Source organism: Gordionus sp. m RMFG-2023, chromosome 3 (assembly GCF_954871325.1).
Source record: "Gordionus sp. m RMFG-2023 chromosome 3, tfGorSpeb1-WG-v2, whole genome shotgun sequence".
Lineage (NCBI taxonomy): Eukaryota > Metazoa > Nematomorpha > Gordioida > Chordodea > Parachordodidae > Gordionus > Gordionus sp. m RMFG-2023.
In genome coordinates this window covers 48,181,401-48,198,555 of record NC_088777.1, presented here as the reverse complement: position 1 = coordinate 48,198,555, position 17,155 = coordinate 48,181,401, and the positions used below count along the sequence as shown (strand labels likewise).

The 17,155-nt window shown below is 30.8% G+C and overlaps 1 protein-coding gene across 2 annotated transcripts in view; it reads left to right on the top strand.

Annotated features, from left to right (window-relative positions):
• LOC135926596 (anion exchange protein 3-like) overlaps window positions 1-17,155 on the top strand; it is a 38,724-nt gene that overhangs the window by 5,128 nt on the left and 16,441 nt on the right. For both annotated transcript variants that reach the window (XM_065462521.1, XM_065462522.1), the window contains exons 3-11: window positions 580-831; window positions 5,415-5,508; window positions 9,822-10,060; window positions 10,417-10,580; window positions 10,663-10,852; window positions 12,696-12,831; window positions 14,647-14,727; window positions 15,566-15,726; window positions 16,717-17,040. In XM_065462521.1, coding sequence (XP_065318593.1) covers window positions 580-831; window positions 5,415-5,508; window positions 9,822-10,060; window positions 10,417-10,580; window positions 10,663-10,852; window positions 12,696-12,831; window positions 14,647-14,727; window positions 15,566-15,726; window positions 16,717-17,040 — 1,641 coding nt within the window. The remainder of the gene's footprint in view (window positions 1-579; window positions 832-5,414; window positions 5,509-9,821; window positions 10,061-10,416; window positions 10,581-10,662; window positions 10,853-12,695; window positions 12,832-14,646; window positions 14,728-15,565; window positions 15,727-16,716; window positions 17,041-17,155) is intronic.

The window sequence follows — 17,155 nt, the reverse complement described above, 5'->3', positions numbered from 1 at the left end:
ATTTTTAAAAAATGGGAAAGAAAAATATCGGGAAAATAAATGCCTTGAAAATCATTTTAAAAGAAAATTTTTCAAACACTTCAAAAATTAATCATTTATATCATATATAATATATTATATTATTTTTAATAAACCCATATTTTTAGTGTTGTTAAAAACCACTCGTTTTGAACCGATTTTTAAAAACGGCTAACTCAATATTTTAGCCAGATTGTCTAAACATCGAGATTTCGATAATATATGTCTAGATCTTAGTTCCTTCTATGAGCAAAATTTTCAGGCTTGAGTAATATTTTTCTGGATGAAATATTGAGTTAGCCGTTTTTAAAAATCGATTCAAAACGAGCCATTAACAACACTACATATTTTCCGCCAGGATTGTAGTAGTTATTTTTTTTAAAAAAAAACGATTTTTTTCACCCCCTATAATTAACCGAAGATAAAATTTATCTTCGGTTAAATAATTAATTGAGAGATTTTACTCCTCATGGACACCATGTCCCATTACGACCTATACATATATATATGTATATATATATTTATAAGTGCCCTTTTTTCTAAAAAAAAAATAAACACCAGCTAAATCTTGCCAATCACCGTCAGGCACCGAACCTCAAAGGGATTATTTTTTTTCCAGATTACCTTGGAGAAAAAAAGTTGGCAACAGTAAATCCAAAAATACAGTTCAAATTGAGAGGGGTAGCGATGAAAATGGCTCCAACGAAAACAACGCGGGAAGGATGGGATTGGATTCTAATGCGATTGCGGAGTCTCCTCCTCCCATGATTTCCAAAGATTTTGGAAGGGTAGTGGACTTTGACACTGTGGAAGGTAATATATATAAAAAAAATTATATTTCAAATTTAGAATTTATTTTTTGAAATCTATTTTGTTCCAAAGAAATGTGATGTCATAGAAAGATTTTTTTTTCAAACCTTTGACAATAAAATTATTAAAAATATTGAATATTTAAAATATTAAACTTAAAAAATTCAATTATTTTAAAAAAATTGAATTATAATATTTAAATATTAGTATAAATTTGTATTTTTAAATATCGATTGTTTTTTTTATAAAAATATATATTGATTGACAAATTGGAAAAATATCTGAGGTATTGCTATATACACTACTCAAGGGTTAAAAATAAAAGGTTGAAATAATTTCGCACTAGGAAAATCAATAATTGATAATCGTTAATTTCGGAAAATGATCAATATTCCACAAGGCACACGGTTTATTAATTATTTGGAAGCGATGGAAGAAAATGACTCCTTAATTTATTTACATTTAATTTCTTTTACATATATCTTCTTCTCCGTTTAATGACGATTTCCAGGTTTACCCGGGTAGGCCAGTTTCCCATCTGATTTTTCTTTTCCATTTTTGATGGTCTCAAATACATTGCATGTTCCAAGAGTTTAATAGCTCTGTAAGAATCGCAATCTAACGGATCACCTTTTCCATTATATTCAAATAATTATACTTCTTCGCCAATCCTCGGGAATAGTTCCTTCTATGACAATTAGATTGGCTAAATTCATTTTTAATCCCTAAGTCATCAGAACCTTTAAACATTTCTGATACCACTCAAACCCGATGCCTTCTATTTTTCCATCTTTTTTAATGCTCTCTTAATTTCGTCCTTGCCAAATTTACACCCTGGACCTTCTACCTCTGCACAACTAACATCATTATCCCATTCATTCTCTTCGTTCAAAAGTCCTTCCATGTAGATCTTCCAGGTGTTCTTAATATGACCACTATCAATTACCATTTTTCCTTTTATATTCACATTCTGCCTTTTTTTAGCAGACTCCTGCCGTTGTTTTTCTCACGCTTTCGCTATTAATTTCTTGACATTTTTTTTCGCCACCTTGTAAATATGTTAGCTCTATTTTATTTGCTATTATACCATTCTTTAAAACACCTCCGTTTCTCGTCCACAGCTTTCGCTACCTCCGGATTTAACCACCATGTTTCCATATGTCTAGACTGCCCCTTTGTCCATCCACATACCTCCCCAGTTGTCCTCACCCAGGCTTTCTTTATGGCTTCTTACCTATTATTTATCCCAGATGCTTGTGCCACCTCCGCCTCTCTTATCGCCAAAGGTATATTGACGTCTAACACTCTCATCCTTCAATTTCCAAACCTTCAACCTTGGCACAAACTTTCTTTTAGAGATCCTATCACCTATAAAAGTGAGATCTCCTATAACAAATCTGTGCTGATCAATACATTCCTCCCCCAGTCTCATTTTCACATTTTTTGCTATGCTCCTATCACATCTCTTTACTAACAAATAATCTACCGTACTTATCACTACCCGACTTGTAAGTCATCAGCTTCTCTGATTCTTTCTTAAACATTGTATTACAAACAATCATATTCATAATAACATTACCAAAAACCAAAATTCTCTCCCCTTTTGAATTTCTCATGTCGTAACTAAATCCTCCATGTACTCCCTCATAGTTCTCACTACTCACTCCCACATGTCCGTTAGATCACCACCTAGGATAATCCCCTCTTCATTTGCTAGTCTCGATGTCACCTCCACTAGACTGTCCCAAAATATATCTTTCTCTTCACTTATTCAAATGGGTGGACAACGTAATCGAAGTAAGAAGACTAGCTAATCAGACAATAATTATCAAGATGATTTTTGGTAGAAAACTATGCAATATTATTTCGGCATATGTTCATCGGGAAATACACCAACGCCAGCCTTACCATCATTGCTTTCTTGCCAGAAAAATTTAAACTTTTCACTTGTCCTGCCAATCATTCTTTGCTATTACCTTTCCATCTCGTCTCTAATATGCAACACACATATATATGCCTTCTATGCAGTACATCTACCAATTCTTCGGCTCTTCCCGTCATACTCCCAACACTCCATGTCGCGACCCTTACTCTATCCCCCATAAACTGATTTCTCCACTTATTATCAGGTCGTTTATAGCCGTCATATGTTTTTCACTAATCATGGTTCCACCAGGTTTCCCATCCTTCTATTTACTGTAGGCAGATGAGCAGGCCAATGGGGTAATTTGGGCTGTACCCCATTAATGCCTTGTTGTGATAATTAGGAATTTTAAAGCAAGGTTTTTACAATCGGATACCCTTCCTAACATCAACCCCTTTAGGTTGTTTTTACACCCCGTCGAGGAGTCGGTGATCCTATTCTAGATCCAGACCATAGGGAACCATTTAAACCTCCATTAGCCCCCAAAAGACATTGCCACTCCTACGCCAGGATGAGGCCGAAATTTTTTACTTATATTATTTAATTTATTTATTTTTTTTGTTAATTTTTCATGAATTCCTATAAAAAAAGAATTTTCTTGAAAGTTATCTAAACTTATTCCATTCGATTACTAAAATGATTCCCGATTCCTATAGTGTGTTATATATATATATATATAAAAAAACGTTTAATATAGAAAGACATTCCGATTAGAGGTCTTCAATGAGCGGATTTTTAATCGAAAGGTCCGCCCACTCGTTGTTTTGAAATTTATTTGACCCACCCAGCCGCTCACTTATAATTTTTTTTAAAATAATTTACCCGTCCGCCCATTTATCTATAAAATTTTTTTAACCCTCCCGCCCTCCTAATGTTTAAAAATTGTTTTAATGCCTAGTTTGGCTCTTTTAAATGTATTTTAAATTGAAGTCTGTTCTGCAAAAATTTACCCGCCCACGCTTGCCCATTACTTTAAAAGTTTATTCAACCCTCCCGCCACCCGCCCAATGTTGAAAATATTTTTAAAAAAAACCGGCCATGCCCATTCAAAGTTTTGGCGGGCATAGTCCGGAAGGAGAAAAACCCGTCCAATCCAGACCTCTAATTCCTATATCATTCGAAAAGTAGCGAATTTTTTTTTATCAAACATAATGCTCAATCACTATATATATACAAAACTTATAAGTTCATCCATCCATTTTGGTTCGTTTTGCCATATGTAGATTCATTTCGTCATTTCATTTGACCTTATATCAAATGGGATTTTATTTTTCATAATTTATTGATTTTAATTTCAGTTTTCTTTAAAAAAATGTAAATTCAAAAAAATTTTATGATTATCATTTTTTTTTTCAATCGATATCAATATAGTTGTGCTAATTACAATATATATAAATATATGAATAAGATAAATTGTCGTGCTAGTATTATACTGGTATATGTGGTCTATGTCAAAATTAATTTTTTTTGATAAATCAGTTCTTCAGAACAATCTCATATGAAAAAAATCATATAAAATTAATTTTTATTCACAATTTATCTTGTTCCATGCCATAATAATTTGCATAAAAATTTAGTATTATAATGTTTCATATTCTTTAAACCAATAAGAAATTAAAATTAGTCATGTGATTTAATAAAGCGCCCATTTTATGGCTAATATAAATTAAGTGGAGACCAGAGGGTAATAAAATAAATTGTTTGTATAATTCTAATGAATGATATTTTAAAATTAAAATCCTATATTAATAAATAATGAATTAGTCTATAATCTAGTGTGTTGTTAAACGGCTCGTTTTGGGCCGATTTTTAAAAACGGCTAACTCAATATTTCACTCAGTATAATATTACGCAAACCTGAAGATTTTGCTTGCAGAAGGAACAAAGGTTTGGACATCTATTGGCGAAATCTCATGGTTTAGGCAATATCTTTCTGGCTAAAATATTGGAGTAAGCCGTTTTTTTAAATCACTTAAAACTAGTCGTTTAAAAACACTAGTATTATGACTCTAGTTAAATGATTATTTGATTACTACAACTTTAAATAATGAATTTTAGAAAATATTTTAATAAGTAATTAATAATCAATTATTCATATTTTTGAATTAACTCCTCTTTGTTTTTTTTGTTTTTTATTTGTTTTTTATATAGTTTTTTAAAAAATAAATAATGTATAGTTTTTTTATAAATAAATAGATTAATAATAATAAAAAAACATATTTAAAAACAAATTTATTTATTGTTTTTAGAGGAAGAAAAAATAACAAAGTTTGTTTTATTTTTTTATAATGACTGTTAATACTAATTTGCATCTTTTTATGTCAGCCATATCCATCCATATGACAAGACCCAAATTAATAATTGACATTTATTTTTGATTATCTTTATGACATGTGCCAAAAACAACTAAAACATATAAGCGTTATCTTGCTATTTCCTCGTTCAAATAACTTAATTAATATTATTGTTTTTAACAAATTTTTTTGGTCGTAAAATAAAAAAGGTAGAGCATAATATATTATATATTATTTATTTTTTTAAACAATAAAAAATATTGATAGCATAAATCATAGTAACAAAATTTAAAATTTTTAAATAGATTAAATAAAAAAAATTTTTTTTTTGTTGTTTGTTTTATATTTCGATTTTTCTAACTATTTAGATCCGGCATTGGGCACTGTTTCTACCAAATCATTTCAAGATAATTATGAAGCAGCTATCCAATCATTCGATTCTTCTACCCCGCATTCCTTAAAGTAATATAAAAATAAGATGAAAATAAATTAGAGAAAAGAAAGAAGGTAAGAAAGAAAGAAAGAAAGAAAGAAAGAAAAAAGCTTCAAATAAAAATGAAAGAAGGTCCGAACTTTTTAATTTGTAAATCATTAGCTCTTCTATTCTTATTTTCTTCTCTTTTTTTTTATCTGAAAGTTATTTATAAACTATTCCTCTTGACCGCATTTTAAAGGAAAATGATCTGCCAACTCTTTCGTTCATAAAATAATATGTATATATAAGAAAAATATAGGGTTCAATAAAAATCATGATTTTTTTGAAATAGTATCGCGATTTTTTTAAAAATAGTATCCGTAATCAATTAGTAACGGCTCGATTTTATATTTTTTGAAAAATGACTAAATCCAAATATTTTTTCCTCGAAATTTCGCCAATAAGGCTCTCCAAACCTTTCTGCCATCTCAAAAAGGAAAAAAAAATCTCAAAGGTTGAGCCATTTATTCTTAGCTAAAATCTTGAGTTAGCCGACGAGATCTAGTCGTTTAAGTAGCAATGTTGACTCGCCCATTTATAACAATAAATCTTGGTAACATAAATTCTTGAATATATAAATTTTAAATGTTGATGACTGCTTGTAACGTTGTTATGGCTCAATTTGAAGCCGATTAACTCACTATTTTAGCCAGAGAAACCTTATTGCCTATGCTTCGAGATTTCATCTTCAGGCATGCTTAATATTTTTATGGATAAAATAATGTGTTAGCCGTTTTAAAAATAGACTCGATTAGTGTATATCGAAATATTTGAAATAAACAGACTTAGAGATTCTTTTTTTTTATAAAAATCGTAATTTTTTAAACAATTATTATTTTTTATGTTCATTTTTTTTTTCATCTACATATTCTTTTTTGCAATTTGTTAATCAATTTTTTTTATCGCGAGTTTGATTATTATCCAGCTCCAGGCGCGCACGCAGGAATTTGGTCTGGGGGGGGGGGGGGGGGGTAATAAATTTTTTTGAGAAATATTATTGTTTTTTAAAAATATCAAGCATAAATTTATTAGGACTAATAACTATTCCTAATACACAATTTTAAATTAATGTGAATTATAAAAAAATTATATGTAAAGAATCACTTAAATGACCCAAAATAGAAATTTGAATTTTTTGAGCCTTTACACAAAAAGTTTCTTAGGAATAATTGTATTTTGTATGTTATATATTTACAATGTAAAATCCAATCTTCGTTGGAATTGAGCTAATTTTTCAATTATCTCATCCTTGCTTGTCGTCAAATGCCTATGAATATTCAAAAAATCCAAACCTTTCAATCTACTTTTACATGTTGTACTTCTTGGTATGTTTTTCAGAGACCTGCAGGCCCGGCTCCTGGGCCGGACAATATTTTAATTTTTTTAATTATACCAAGGCTGGGCCCAAAATTTTTTTTAAAAAACACCAGGGCCGGACCTAAATTTTTTTAAAAAAACACCCAAGCCGGGCTGTATTTTTTAAAACAGCCTATATTTGAAATCGTTATTATTAGCTATAAAAATCAAAAATAAATATAATTTATTTTTTAAAAAATCCAGGCCGGGCTTGAAAATTTTATTTTAAAAAAAGCCGGGCCGAGCCTGTAAATTTTAAAAAAAAGCCGAGCGGCCTAAAAAATTTTTTAAAAATAGCGTAAAAAATCTTTAAAAAAAATCCGGGTCGTGCCCTGCAAATGGTACTTCTGCAGGCCTCTGTTATTCTTCTTAAAAAAGAGAGTGTTCTCTCATTAGTTTACTAATGGGAAGAGTTTATAAACCCTTTTAATACATTGGGAATTTAATCTAAAATGTGTTTGAAATAATGCAGAGCATCCATAGAATTTTTTGGGACTATATCAACTATAGTTAATCTTATAAACAAAGTTATTCAGCTAGTAAGGCATCATAAGATACTTTAACATCTTCATAATAAAAATCTAACAAATATTTTTTTTTCTATCACCATCTGAAAAAGGTTGGGAAGGCTTTTGTGGAAGTAATATTTGCAGATGTAAGTGCTGCATGATATATTAAAAATTCATTTATTTGGGTTATAAATGTATCTGCATCTAAGATAAACTCTTCTACTGATCTTATATTAATGTTTTAACGATGAGCTTGCCTTGCTGTCGAGGGAGACAAATATTAAACACGTATAGCTCTGCTTTTGACTCAACAATAAAATATAAAATATGAAATTCTTCATCAACATTAGCCCTAATTTCCTTGAGTTCTGATAAAATGCTCTCCGCTATTCTCATCTTCTTAATCAAATCATTGTCATGTTTTTGAAAAGTAATACTTAAAATAGTTGTATAATTAAATAATACATTCTAATGAGAAATAAAATTTGGAATAAGCATTGAATCCAATAATTTTCTTGCTTCTGAAGAAATATTTCTTTCAGGCCATTGTAATATTTCAGTAATAGCAAATAATTGGCTCTTCTAACTCCTTAATAGCTGTTAGTGCTTGATGGAAGAGGCTCTATCTCGTTGGACAAGGTTGCAATTTCTTTTTCCCTGTTGGACCAGAAGTTTCAGAAATAATTATTATTTGACTAGAAATTTGAAAATGGTAGATAAATATTACGCCACTAAAAATTTGAAAATAATAACTAAATATTACACCGGAAAACTTGAAATCGAAATTAATTGATAAAATAACTTATGAATGTGATAATAAATGTAATATAATATATATTTAATATGAGATACGAATAAATATTAACAAATATAAATTAATATAAACAATAATATTTTTGAAAAATATATCCGGCATCTGCATTTTTTGGCTTTGTGGGGGGGGATTTGTCCCCCTGTCCCCCCCCCGCTGCGTACGCCAATGTCCAGCTCATAAGGAATCGCCGTTAAAACAGCTGATTTTATTTAACATTTCTATTTCGTATATTTACCAATTCACACATGGCCCTTCACATTAATTTGTATTAAAAAACGAATATATATTAATCGTAACCCTAGCCCATATCTCTCAAGTCTTTTTACAACCCCAAATCTCTCTTACCCGCTAACCTAACCTCGCTTAATTGTTTGATTTTTAGATAATATCTCATCCAATTAAAATTTCCTTTAGCTGAGCATTCCTTTAGTTGAGCTATTATCTTCTTCCTTTTTTTGATTAAATATTAAAATTTTTATTTTCTACTTTTAATTATCTCTGTATTTAGCGCTACCGAAATCACAGCTGATTCTTCAAGGCGATAATGATTTTTGAAATATACGTCGTGAACATATGTTTTTCAAATTTTATCTTAGCGTTGAAACGTTTCGCTCCATATTTATTAATTAGTACCTATTCTGTAAATAACGCAGCGTTGAATGTCCCACCGCTATAGCAAAACGCTTTTACTATAAATGAGGCCTTAAATTATTATATTTGCGTTTATTTTTGAATACTTCACGTTTTTTGCTAAAAAAATAACATAATATAAACATTATATTAAAATTTAAAAAGCGATAAAATATAATGAAATATCATACCTGCCAAAATTAAAATAAGGCTAAAGCTATAAGGCAGTATTTATAGTAAACGCGTTGTGTTCAAGCGTTATCGTTATTTAACGCAGATTTGAAAAACATATGTTGCAACGTATTTTAACATTATTAACGGTTGAAACCAGCTGTGATTTTGATAGCCTTAAATAACGCAACTCATGAACATAACGGTTTTATTATAAATGAGGCATAACAGAGCTTTCGAGCGCATAATATTTGAAAGATATTAAGTCAAAAAATCGAGCATCGTGAAATATCATTTTCCAAAAATTTGGATATTTTTGAGTGTTTGTAAGCATTGAACATTTATCGTCTGCTTAGTAGTTGTATTTAGTTTTTGAAGAATCCCCATATTTAACTAGTAATAAGTAATATATATTTAATACTCTTTATAATTTATAGCTCTTTTGTTATTATGACTACTTAACGCTCAATTTATTAAACGCGGAAACGTTCAGATATGGCCTTAGCCTATCCTAACTCTCTCTTTTACTTAACATCCTAAAAGTTGATTCCAGAAGAAATAATTGGGTCCCATCGGGGATCGAATTTAGGTCGAAATAGCTTTCTGAAGTTCAGGGCCACTCTGAGCCACAGCTGATTAAGAATAATTTATGATGTTATAGAATATTTTATTAAAATACATTTAAAAAAACTATGCATCGTCATTCATTTTGTTCTGCGGTGCCTCTCAGAGTCCTTAATAGGGGGATTGGTCGAAAACTATATGGTAATTTTTCTCTCTGAATATACATTTTTTTTCATTCTATCCCCAATACCAATAGTAATGACGAATATATGACAACCGAACAACCCAACATGCTTCGCGACTCTGGACAAATTCGAAAAAGAAAATATCACGTGACAAAAGGGCTAAAAAAATCCAAAACTACCGATTTGACCAATCAGGAGTCATTACATTTTCCGATGTCACGTTTGGGGACTTTAGATCAAGTAGACGATATTTCGCCTCCCGTGACGCTTTTGAGTCATAATCGCAAGGAGTCGTCCGATCGTTTTAAAAGTGCACATAATATTAATCTTAAGGAACCAAGATTTAAAAGAATTTAAGTGAGAGAAGTTAGGAGAAAGAGAAGGAAACACTTCGGAATAATGGGGGAAAAATTTAGAATAATATATAGTAACCGCGAAGATGGTTAAGCGATGTGACGATAAAACGCGATTCAATTTTACGCCAATTTTGCGGTTACATCAATCGGAAACCCTGTCAGGAAAGGGGAAAGGGCGAGAATAATGGAGTCAAAAATAGCCGTTATTTTTTTTGTGGAGATCAAATCGTTTTCCGGTTTAATTTCCCCTTTTTTTTCCTCCCCAAAAAAATTTATATGCCTTTTTCTCTTTTTATTTTTTGTAATTAAGAATCTGGTGGTGCTCATAGCGTAAATATGCCCGCCGTAAGTAGGAGGCGTATCAGTAGCCAGCAATATTCCTTGACCAACCCTTTGAATCTTTCCCTCGTGAATCCTTCGAATGCTCCTCATCCCGGGCAATATGATATGACGCCTAGTGCTGGACCTCGCAAGGTTAGGTTTTTTTTTAGACTTTTATTTTCTAACAAATCCGACAATTCGCTTAAAACATAATTATATGGTTTTTATTTTGAAGCTTTTCGTCCAACTCGATGAGTATTGCGCGGACGAGTACGGGCTGACGGGTCGCCATTATTGGAAAGAGATCGCCCGATGGATCAAATACGAGGAGGACCTGGAGGAAAGTTCTAGTCGGTGGGGGAGGCCTCACGTGCCGATACTTTCGTTCCACGGGCTTGCTGAGCTCAGGAAGAGGCTCGAAATCGGTTTTTCTATATAATAATTTAATAATATGGTTTCCTTAAAAACGGAATTTGAAACATGGATTAAAAAAAAAACTGATTCTAGTTCTGGTCCAGAATATTTATTTTTTTTAAAAAAAAGTGTTTAAATTTATGGTTCCGCGAGGATTTCTAATTCCCGCTCCTTCCAAATTATTTAAATGAATCGCTCATAAAATGGGTGCGGTTTCTGTTATACGGATTCGAATCCTGAATTTTAGATTTGTACCCCATCCAGTTTTTAAAAATGTCACTAATAATTACTAGACAATAATCATAGAGGGCAAAAAACGTATAAAGTAAAGAATCTTCTTAAGAAAAATCGACCCCCTTCACCAAAATGGTTCCCATTTTTAAATTTTTTTTTTAGATTTCTCTTCATTCAGAGATGTATCGATACTCGCGATATTCTTCAGGATCGGTATCGGCCGATATTTTTAATTTTTAACAGATACAAATGTTCGATATTCCTTTGTAATTAACATTCATAAATTTAAATATTTTTTTTAGCCTTAAAAAAAATCTAATTCATTTAAGACAAGGCACCGTTAATTTTAATTTAATGTAATTTCTGCGTTACCTACCAACTATTTATTCATACCAATCATAGCTACAGCTCTGACTTCTTTTGAAACTCTGCCCTAGCCTTCTTCAAAGTATTCAGGACATGGCATTACATCCGATAATCTAAAACGAACGTTTTTTTGTTAAGAACTTTGGTAAAGAATCGATCAATATTTCATAAGTATCCAACAATACTTTAATTTCTTATCAATATCGAAATCCCAATAATAATGTCACATAATTCAATTTTTTTTAAAACAAAGATAGTTAATAGTAATATATTATCTTTTCGAAAATATATTGAAAAACGTCCATATCTGTCAATTACAAATCAACATATACAAATGACTTATACCACCTCTTAATATTTTATAAAAATTATTTCGGAATATTTCGTAATAAAATTCATGATTAAAATTTCGAAAATGTATTTTAAATCATACTTTATTAATTAAACAATTATCATTTACACCATATAAGTTTCACCAATTGATTATAAATGTATTTTAAAAGGAAGAATATTGATGAATCTTATACTTGCTTTTATTATTTTTTTTAAATATTCTATATTATTTATTGTATCGTCGATACCGTGTTAGTATCTGCTTTAAAAGGTACCTCAGAAATACTCCCCCTAAGTATGTAGGTTTAGCTTTGGTATATAAAACCTCAAGCAATTTTATATAGTGTTGTTAAACGCCTCGTTTTGAGCCTATTCCTACACATTTCGCTAACAGATGTTCAAACCTTTGTTCCTTCTACAAACAAAATCTTTAGGCTACGTAATAATATTCTAGATGAAATATTGAGTTAGCCGTTTTTTAAAAATCGGCTCAAAACAAGCCGTTTAACAACACTAATTTTCAGAGTTGTTAAAGGATCTAGATATAAAAATGTGGTATCTGCATCTGTATCTAGATAGATTTTTGATTAAATAATCTGTATCTAGATATTATTTTAGACGTTGTATCTGTATCTAGATCCATTTAAAAAGTATCCGTTAACAACTCTGCTAATTTTATAGGCCTAGTTCTTTTAAACCTGATCATAGAAAAGGGTGAATTACTAACTAGCGTTGTTAAGCTGCCCCCCCCCCAATTTAGGTCGATTTTTAAAAACAGCCCAATTAGGGTTTTAGCCTAAATAATACTATGTAACCCTGGAGATTTTGCTTAGAGTCGGGATAAATGGACTTTCTACAGTATAATGAATGAGGGAAACTACTATTAAATCTAAAGAAAAAAAAATGTATTTCTAATAAAAGGGAGCATAATGCTGGACCTGGAAGAAACGGATTTTATGGATATCATGCGACGGATTTGCCGCGAATTAAGGGACGATGGTCACATACGAACCGAGGAAATGGAGCCTTTGCTCAATTGTTTGACCAAACCTCACAAGTTTTTTTTTTCATGCTATATTTATATTTTTATTATATATATATATATTTTGACATATATATAACATATCTCTCTCTTTAAATTATTCTCCCTATAGAGTTGTCATTGCTTGTTGTCACTGTTTGTTTCATGTCACTACTTATAAAAAAAAAATACGAAATTCATACAATGGTAAGAAATAATCTTTAAAAATGAATCGGTAACCCTTTTTCTCTTGTTGGTCTTGATTAATCTTTACTTCTCTTCCCTCTTTGAAAAAAAAATTCTTTTGTAGTATAATTTCCTATCTCGCACGTTCTTTTCCTTATCTGATCAATATGTCTTCTTATTGTTTTATATCCCGTGTTGATTCTGTATAATAATTCACTTTCTTTTTTTATAACAATACCTTCATTGTGGTATCTTTTACCGGAGACTGGTTTTAGTAAAATATTCATAATGAGTATGATAGGAAATATGGAGAGATGGAATACAGATTTAGACACAGCACTTGAAAGATTTTTTATTTATTTATCGTAATACTCTAAACAGCGCAACAGACGTGGATAGTATCAAGTAAACTATTATTTTCACATGACACGAGAATAAAATGGGACTTACTGAAACCAGTGATCGACAATACAATAATGATAAAAAAACGGCTAATAGGGTAATTAACAAAGGAGATGAAACCATTTTTTGAAAATAAATGGGATAAAGGGTATTGTTGTGGAAAAAGAAAGTGAATCCATTATATAGAATCAACAGATCATATAAGAACAAGAACGTGCTAGATAGGATATAATACTACAAACAACGAACATCTAAGGATTCTGATCTAGAGAATGAGATCTGTCGTGAATATTTGAGTGATCTATGTGCACGCTTAAAAAATCCAAAATACTTTTGTTATAACCGTGTGGATTATTTTTAGAATAATAAATTGTAAACTCAAAAATACAAAAAAAAATTTTAAAAAAATTCCACTTTAAATAATGATTCAGACCAACGAAATGCATAACGAATCAATATTTTATGTCGCAGAAACTGTACAGAGGTCGAAAATTTACTCCCAAAAAACTTTTCCTACTTTCAAGCCGGATCTTAATTGTTTTTTTTTGACAATTTATACCAGGATTTAATTTTTCATTTCGTTACCCACAGGTTTTAGCCCTGAATCGAAATTAAAATTTATAAAATATATTTATCCCTTGCACCATGTTCCCGGTTACTAGATAATTTTCGATACTTATTTGCTTTTTTAGTTACAGGGGTTAAAAAATTTTTTTTTTTGGAACTAGGACAGCCCTATTTAGATTTTAAGTAAGTGGGTGGTAGTCTTGTCAAAAAACTGAGCCTAAAGATTTTGCTCATATCTGTCAGGAATGCTTGGCCACCTATTTCCCAAATAGCGATGCTTACGTTAATACCCAAATCGGGCTTTTTAACAACATTTACTGGGTGGTTGGTTAATCATCATATTTCGTAGAATTTTATTATACGTTTTTTTTTGCGGATATTTAATCGTTATTACTAAAATGTCTATTTAGTAATTATACGTTCGACCTAAACTGGCCTAAATCCTTTTTCCTTTCTTTAAAAATTAGTGATGTTAAATCACCTAACTTTGACTAACTCCAATATGGCGTGGTCAAGGTTTGACTTAAACGTCCTAAGTTTAGCCTCAACTTAATGATAGAGACTATTTTTTTAGCTGGCCAAAGTTAGATGGTTTAAGAACACTACTAAAAAAAAATAAAAGATAAATCCTTAGATATTTAATATTTGATATTTACAAAATAACTCCATCTTTTTTCAAATATATTTATGTCGCAGACACTACAATAAGAAGAAATCGATTCTGCCGGACCCTAAGAGATCTTTGCAATACATTTCCTCCAAAATATCGATGTCAAAGTTTGTCACCCCTTTTTTTTTTTAAAATAATTTTAAAAATTTATATCTTCTTTTACAAGGTACTCGAAACGAGAGAATTTTTTCTACTTCTTCTTCGTTCCTCTTTCTCTTAGTCGAGTGGCAGTGTTTACTTAAACGAGAGAGGGAGTAGAGCCGGCTTGCCTCCTAATTGAGGTGCGGGTGGGGGGGGGAGGGGGTTGGTAAATATCTCACGTAAACACTGCCCAAATGGTTACCCATACCTTTCTTATTTGTTATGCTTAAAAGTATTTAGTTCCCTATACTTTCATATTCAAGACGTCCCTTAAAAGCTAGAAAGTTTTATGAATAACCTTTAAAATCCCATGACCACGATGACTCCATATTTTTTTTTTGATTAATTAATAATATCCTAAGCTATAATTAGATGAATGAATGAAATACAAATTCCAAAACTATTTTTATATTTTTTAAACCATAAAGTTTTATTATACTTAATTAATTTAAAAAAAAACCGGTTTAAACAATGATTTTCATTTTTTCCTGGAATAAAAAATAAACAATCTTTTACTATCAATTAATAAACATTATTTCCACGAGTATAAAAATGTGGAAAGACAACTAATGCCCCTAAGCGCATTATTTCACCCCCTTTCCCCATTCCTTAATGATTAAATCTGGAATTTTCCCAATTTGTCTTGAGGTTCTAGTTCTCCTTCTTTCCTTGGGAGGGGGGGGGATTAAGTGTTTCTAAGACAATTCCTTCGAATTCATAATTGTAAAGAGACAACGCAATCAAATTCCTTTTAATAATTTTAAAATAAAGGGCTTACAACACTAAAAATAAAATATCTAATAGAATTACTACGCGAAACGAAACTAAGGAAAGGGAATATTTAGGGCGCGAAAACGCATCCTTCATAGGTCCGAACACTGATCGCGATCATAATCCAGATGTGAATCACCCCGAGACATCCGTCAATAATTTGACCCGTCAACCCGTTTCTATCAAATTTTCGAGTAAAAAAAAATTCTTTTTTTTTTGTGCAAGAAAATATAATTTTATAATTTTGAAAATCAAGTTTAAAGATATTATTACAGAATCACCACTCTACCAAGAATATTTATTTAAAATCAAATCTTGTTTTTAACTCATAGACTAAAAACTATATAAAAGAATTGTTCTAATATAAATGCGAAATTGTGCACATTTTTTAAAGTAATATTCGATTTTTGGTTTGCTATCTTTTGGCATTATGCCTCGACCTCTGGAATGTTCCAGTATGGCTTCATTCAACCTAAAAAAAAATGTATTGATATATATATATATATATATATAAAATGTTGCAATTGAAAGTTTATATATTTTGATTTAGGAACTTTATTATCTATTACATATCTGATTTTACCTGAAATATATTCCGACATGTTTGGAATATCTACCTTATGAATTTCAGACAATTTTTGCCGTTAACTTTTGAGTCATTTATAATTTATGGAAAAACTAATATAAATTATGTTGAATTCAAAAGTTCTTGACAGAAATTATCTGAAATTCTTAAGGTGGGTATTCCGAACATAATGAAATGTTCTTCCGGTAAAATCAAAATTTTTAAATTTAAAAAAAAAACGCGCTCAAAAAATGATTTAAAGTTGTAAAAATAACACATTGACCCTAACATATACACGGTTTCGCAGTTGATATATATTTTTTTAAAAATATATGCGTCTCATAGAACCTTCCTTTCCCCGAAAAAATTATATAAACTTTGATGTATGGCAAGAGGTCTTATCCCTTTTTTTTATAAAATACAAAATTATTAGATAGAAAAAAGTTCTTCTTCGAAAAAATTCATAAGCGCCAGATAAAGTATTTTAATAAATCAGCTGATTATTGATTATGTCGTTTCTAAGTTCCTTACGAATTTCGATGATCACTTAATTATGCCACTTGAATAATATAATTTTATGCTCCGTCTCCCATTTTTTAAAAAAAAATCTTCTGCCTAGAACCGTTATCGTCATCAATCCCTCCTGGTTCGTCTCAACCCACTTCTTCCTCACTCATTTCCCGGCTTCTTAATTCCTTTCAAGATCGCCACCCTAGATGGTTTTCCTCCGATGCGCAGAGCAAGCAAAGCTCGCGCGATAATGTTCCTTATCCCGATTATCCCCGTGAATCCGCCATAGTCATGATCGGATTGGCGCGCTTTCTGGCCTCCACCAATAACAACCAAATTACGGCTTTCGTTAGACTCAAAAATCCCGTGCTTTTCCCGACAGGAATTTTGGAAAACTCGCAAATTCCCGTCCGATTTCTTTTTGTCATTTTAGGTTCCTTTATTTATTCACAATGATATAACGCCAAAATGACGTAATGGTGATAATATAATAGAAACGTAAAAAACGCGCAAGAGAAGAGAATCTTTCTTTCTTTCTTTCTTTCTTT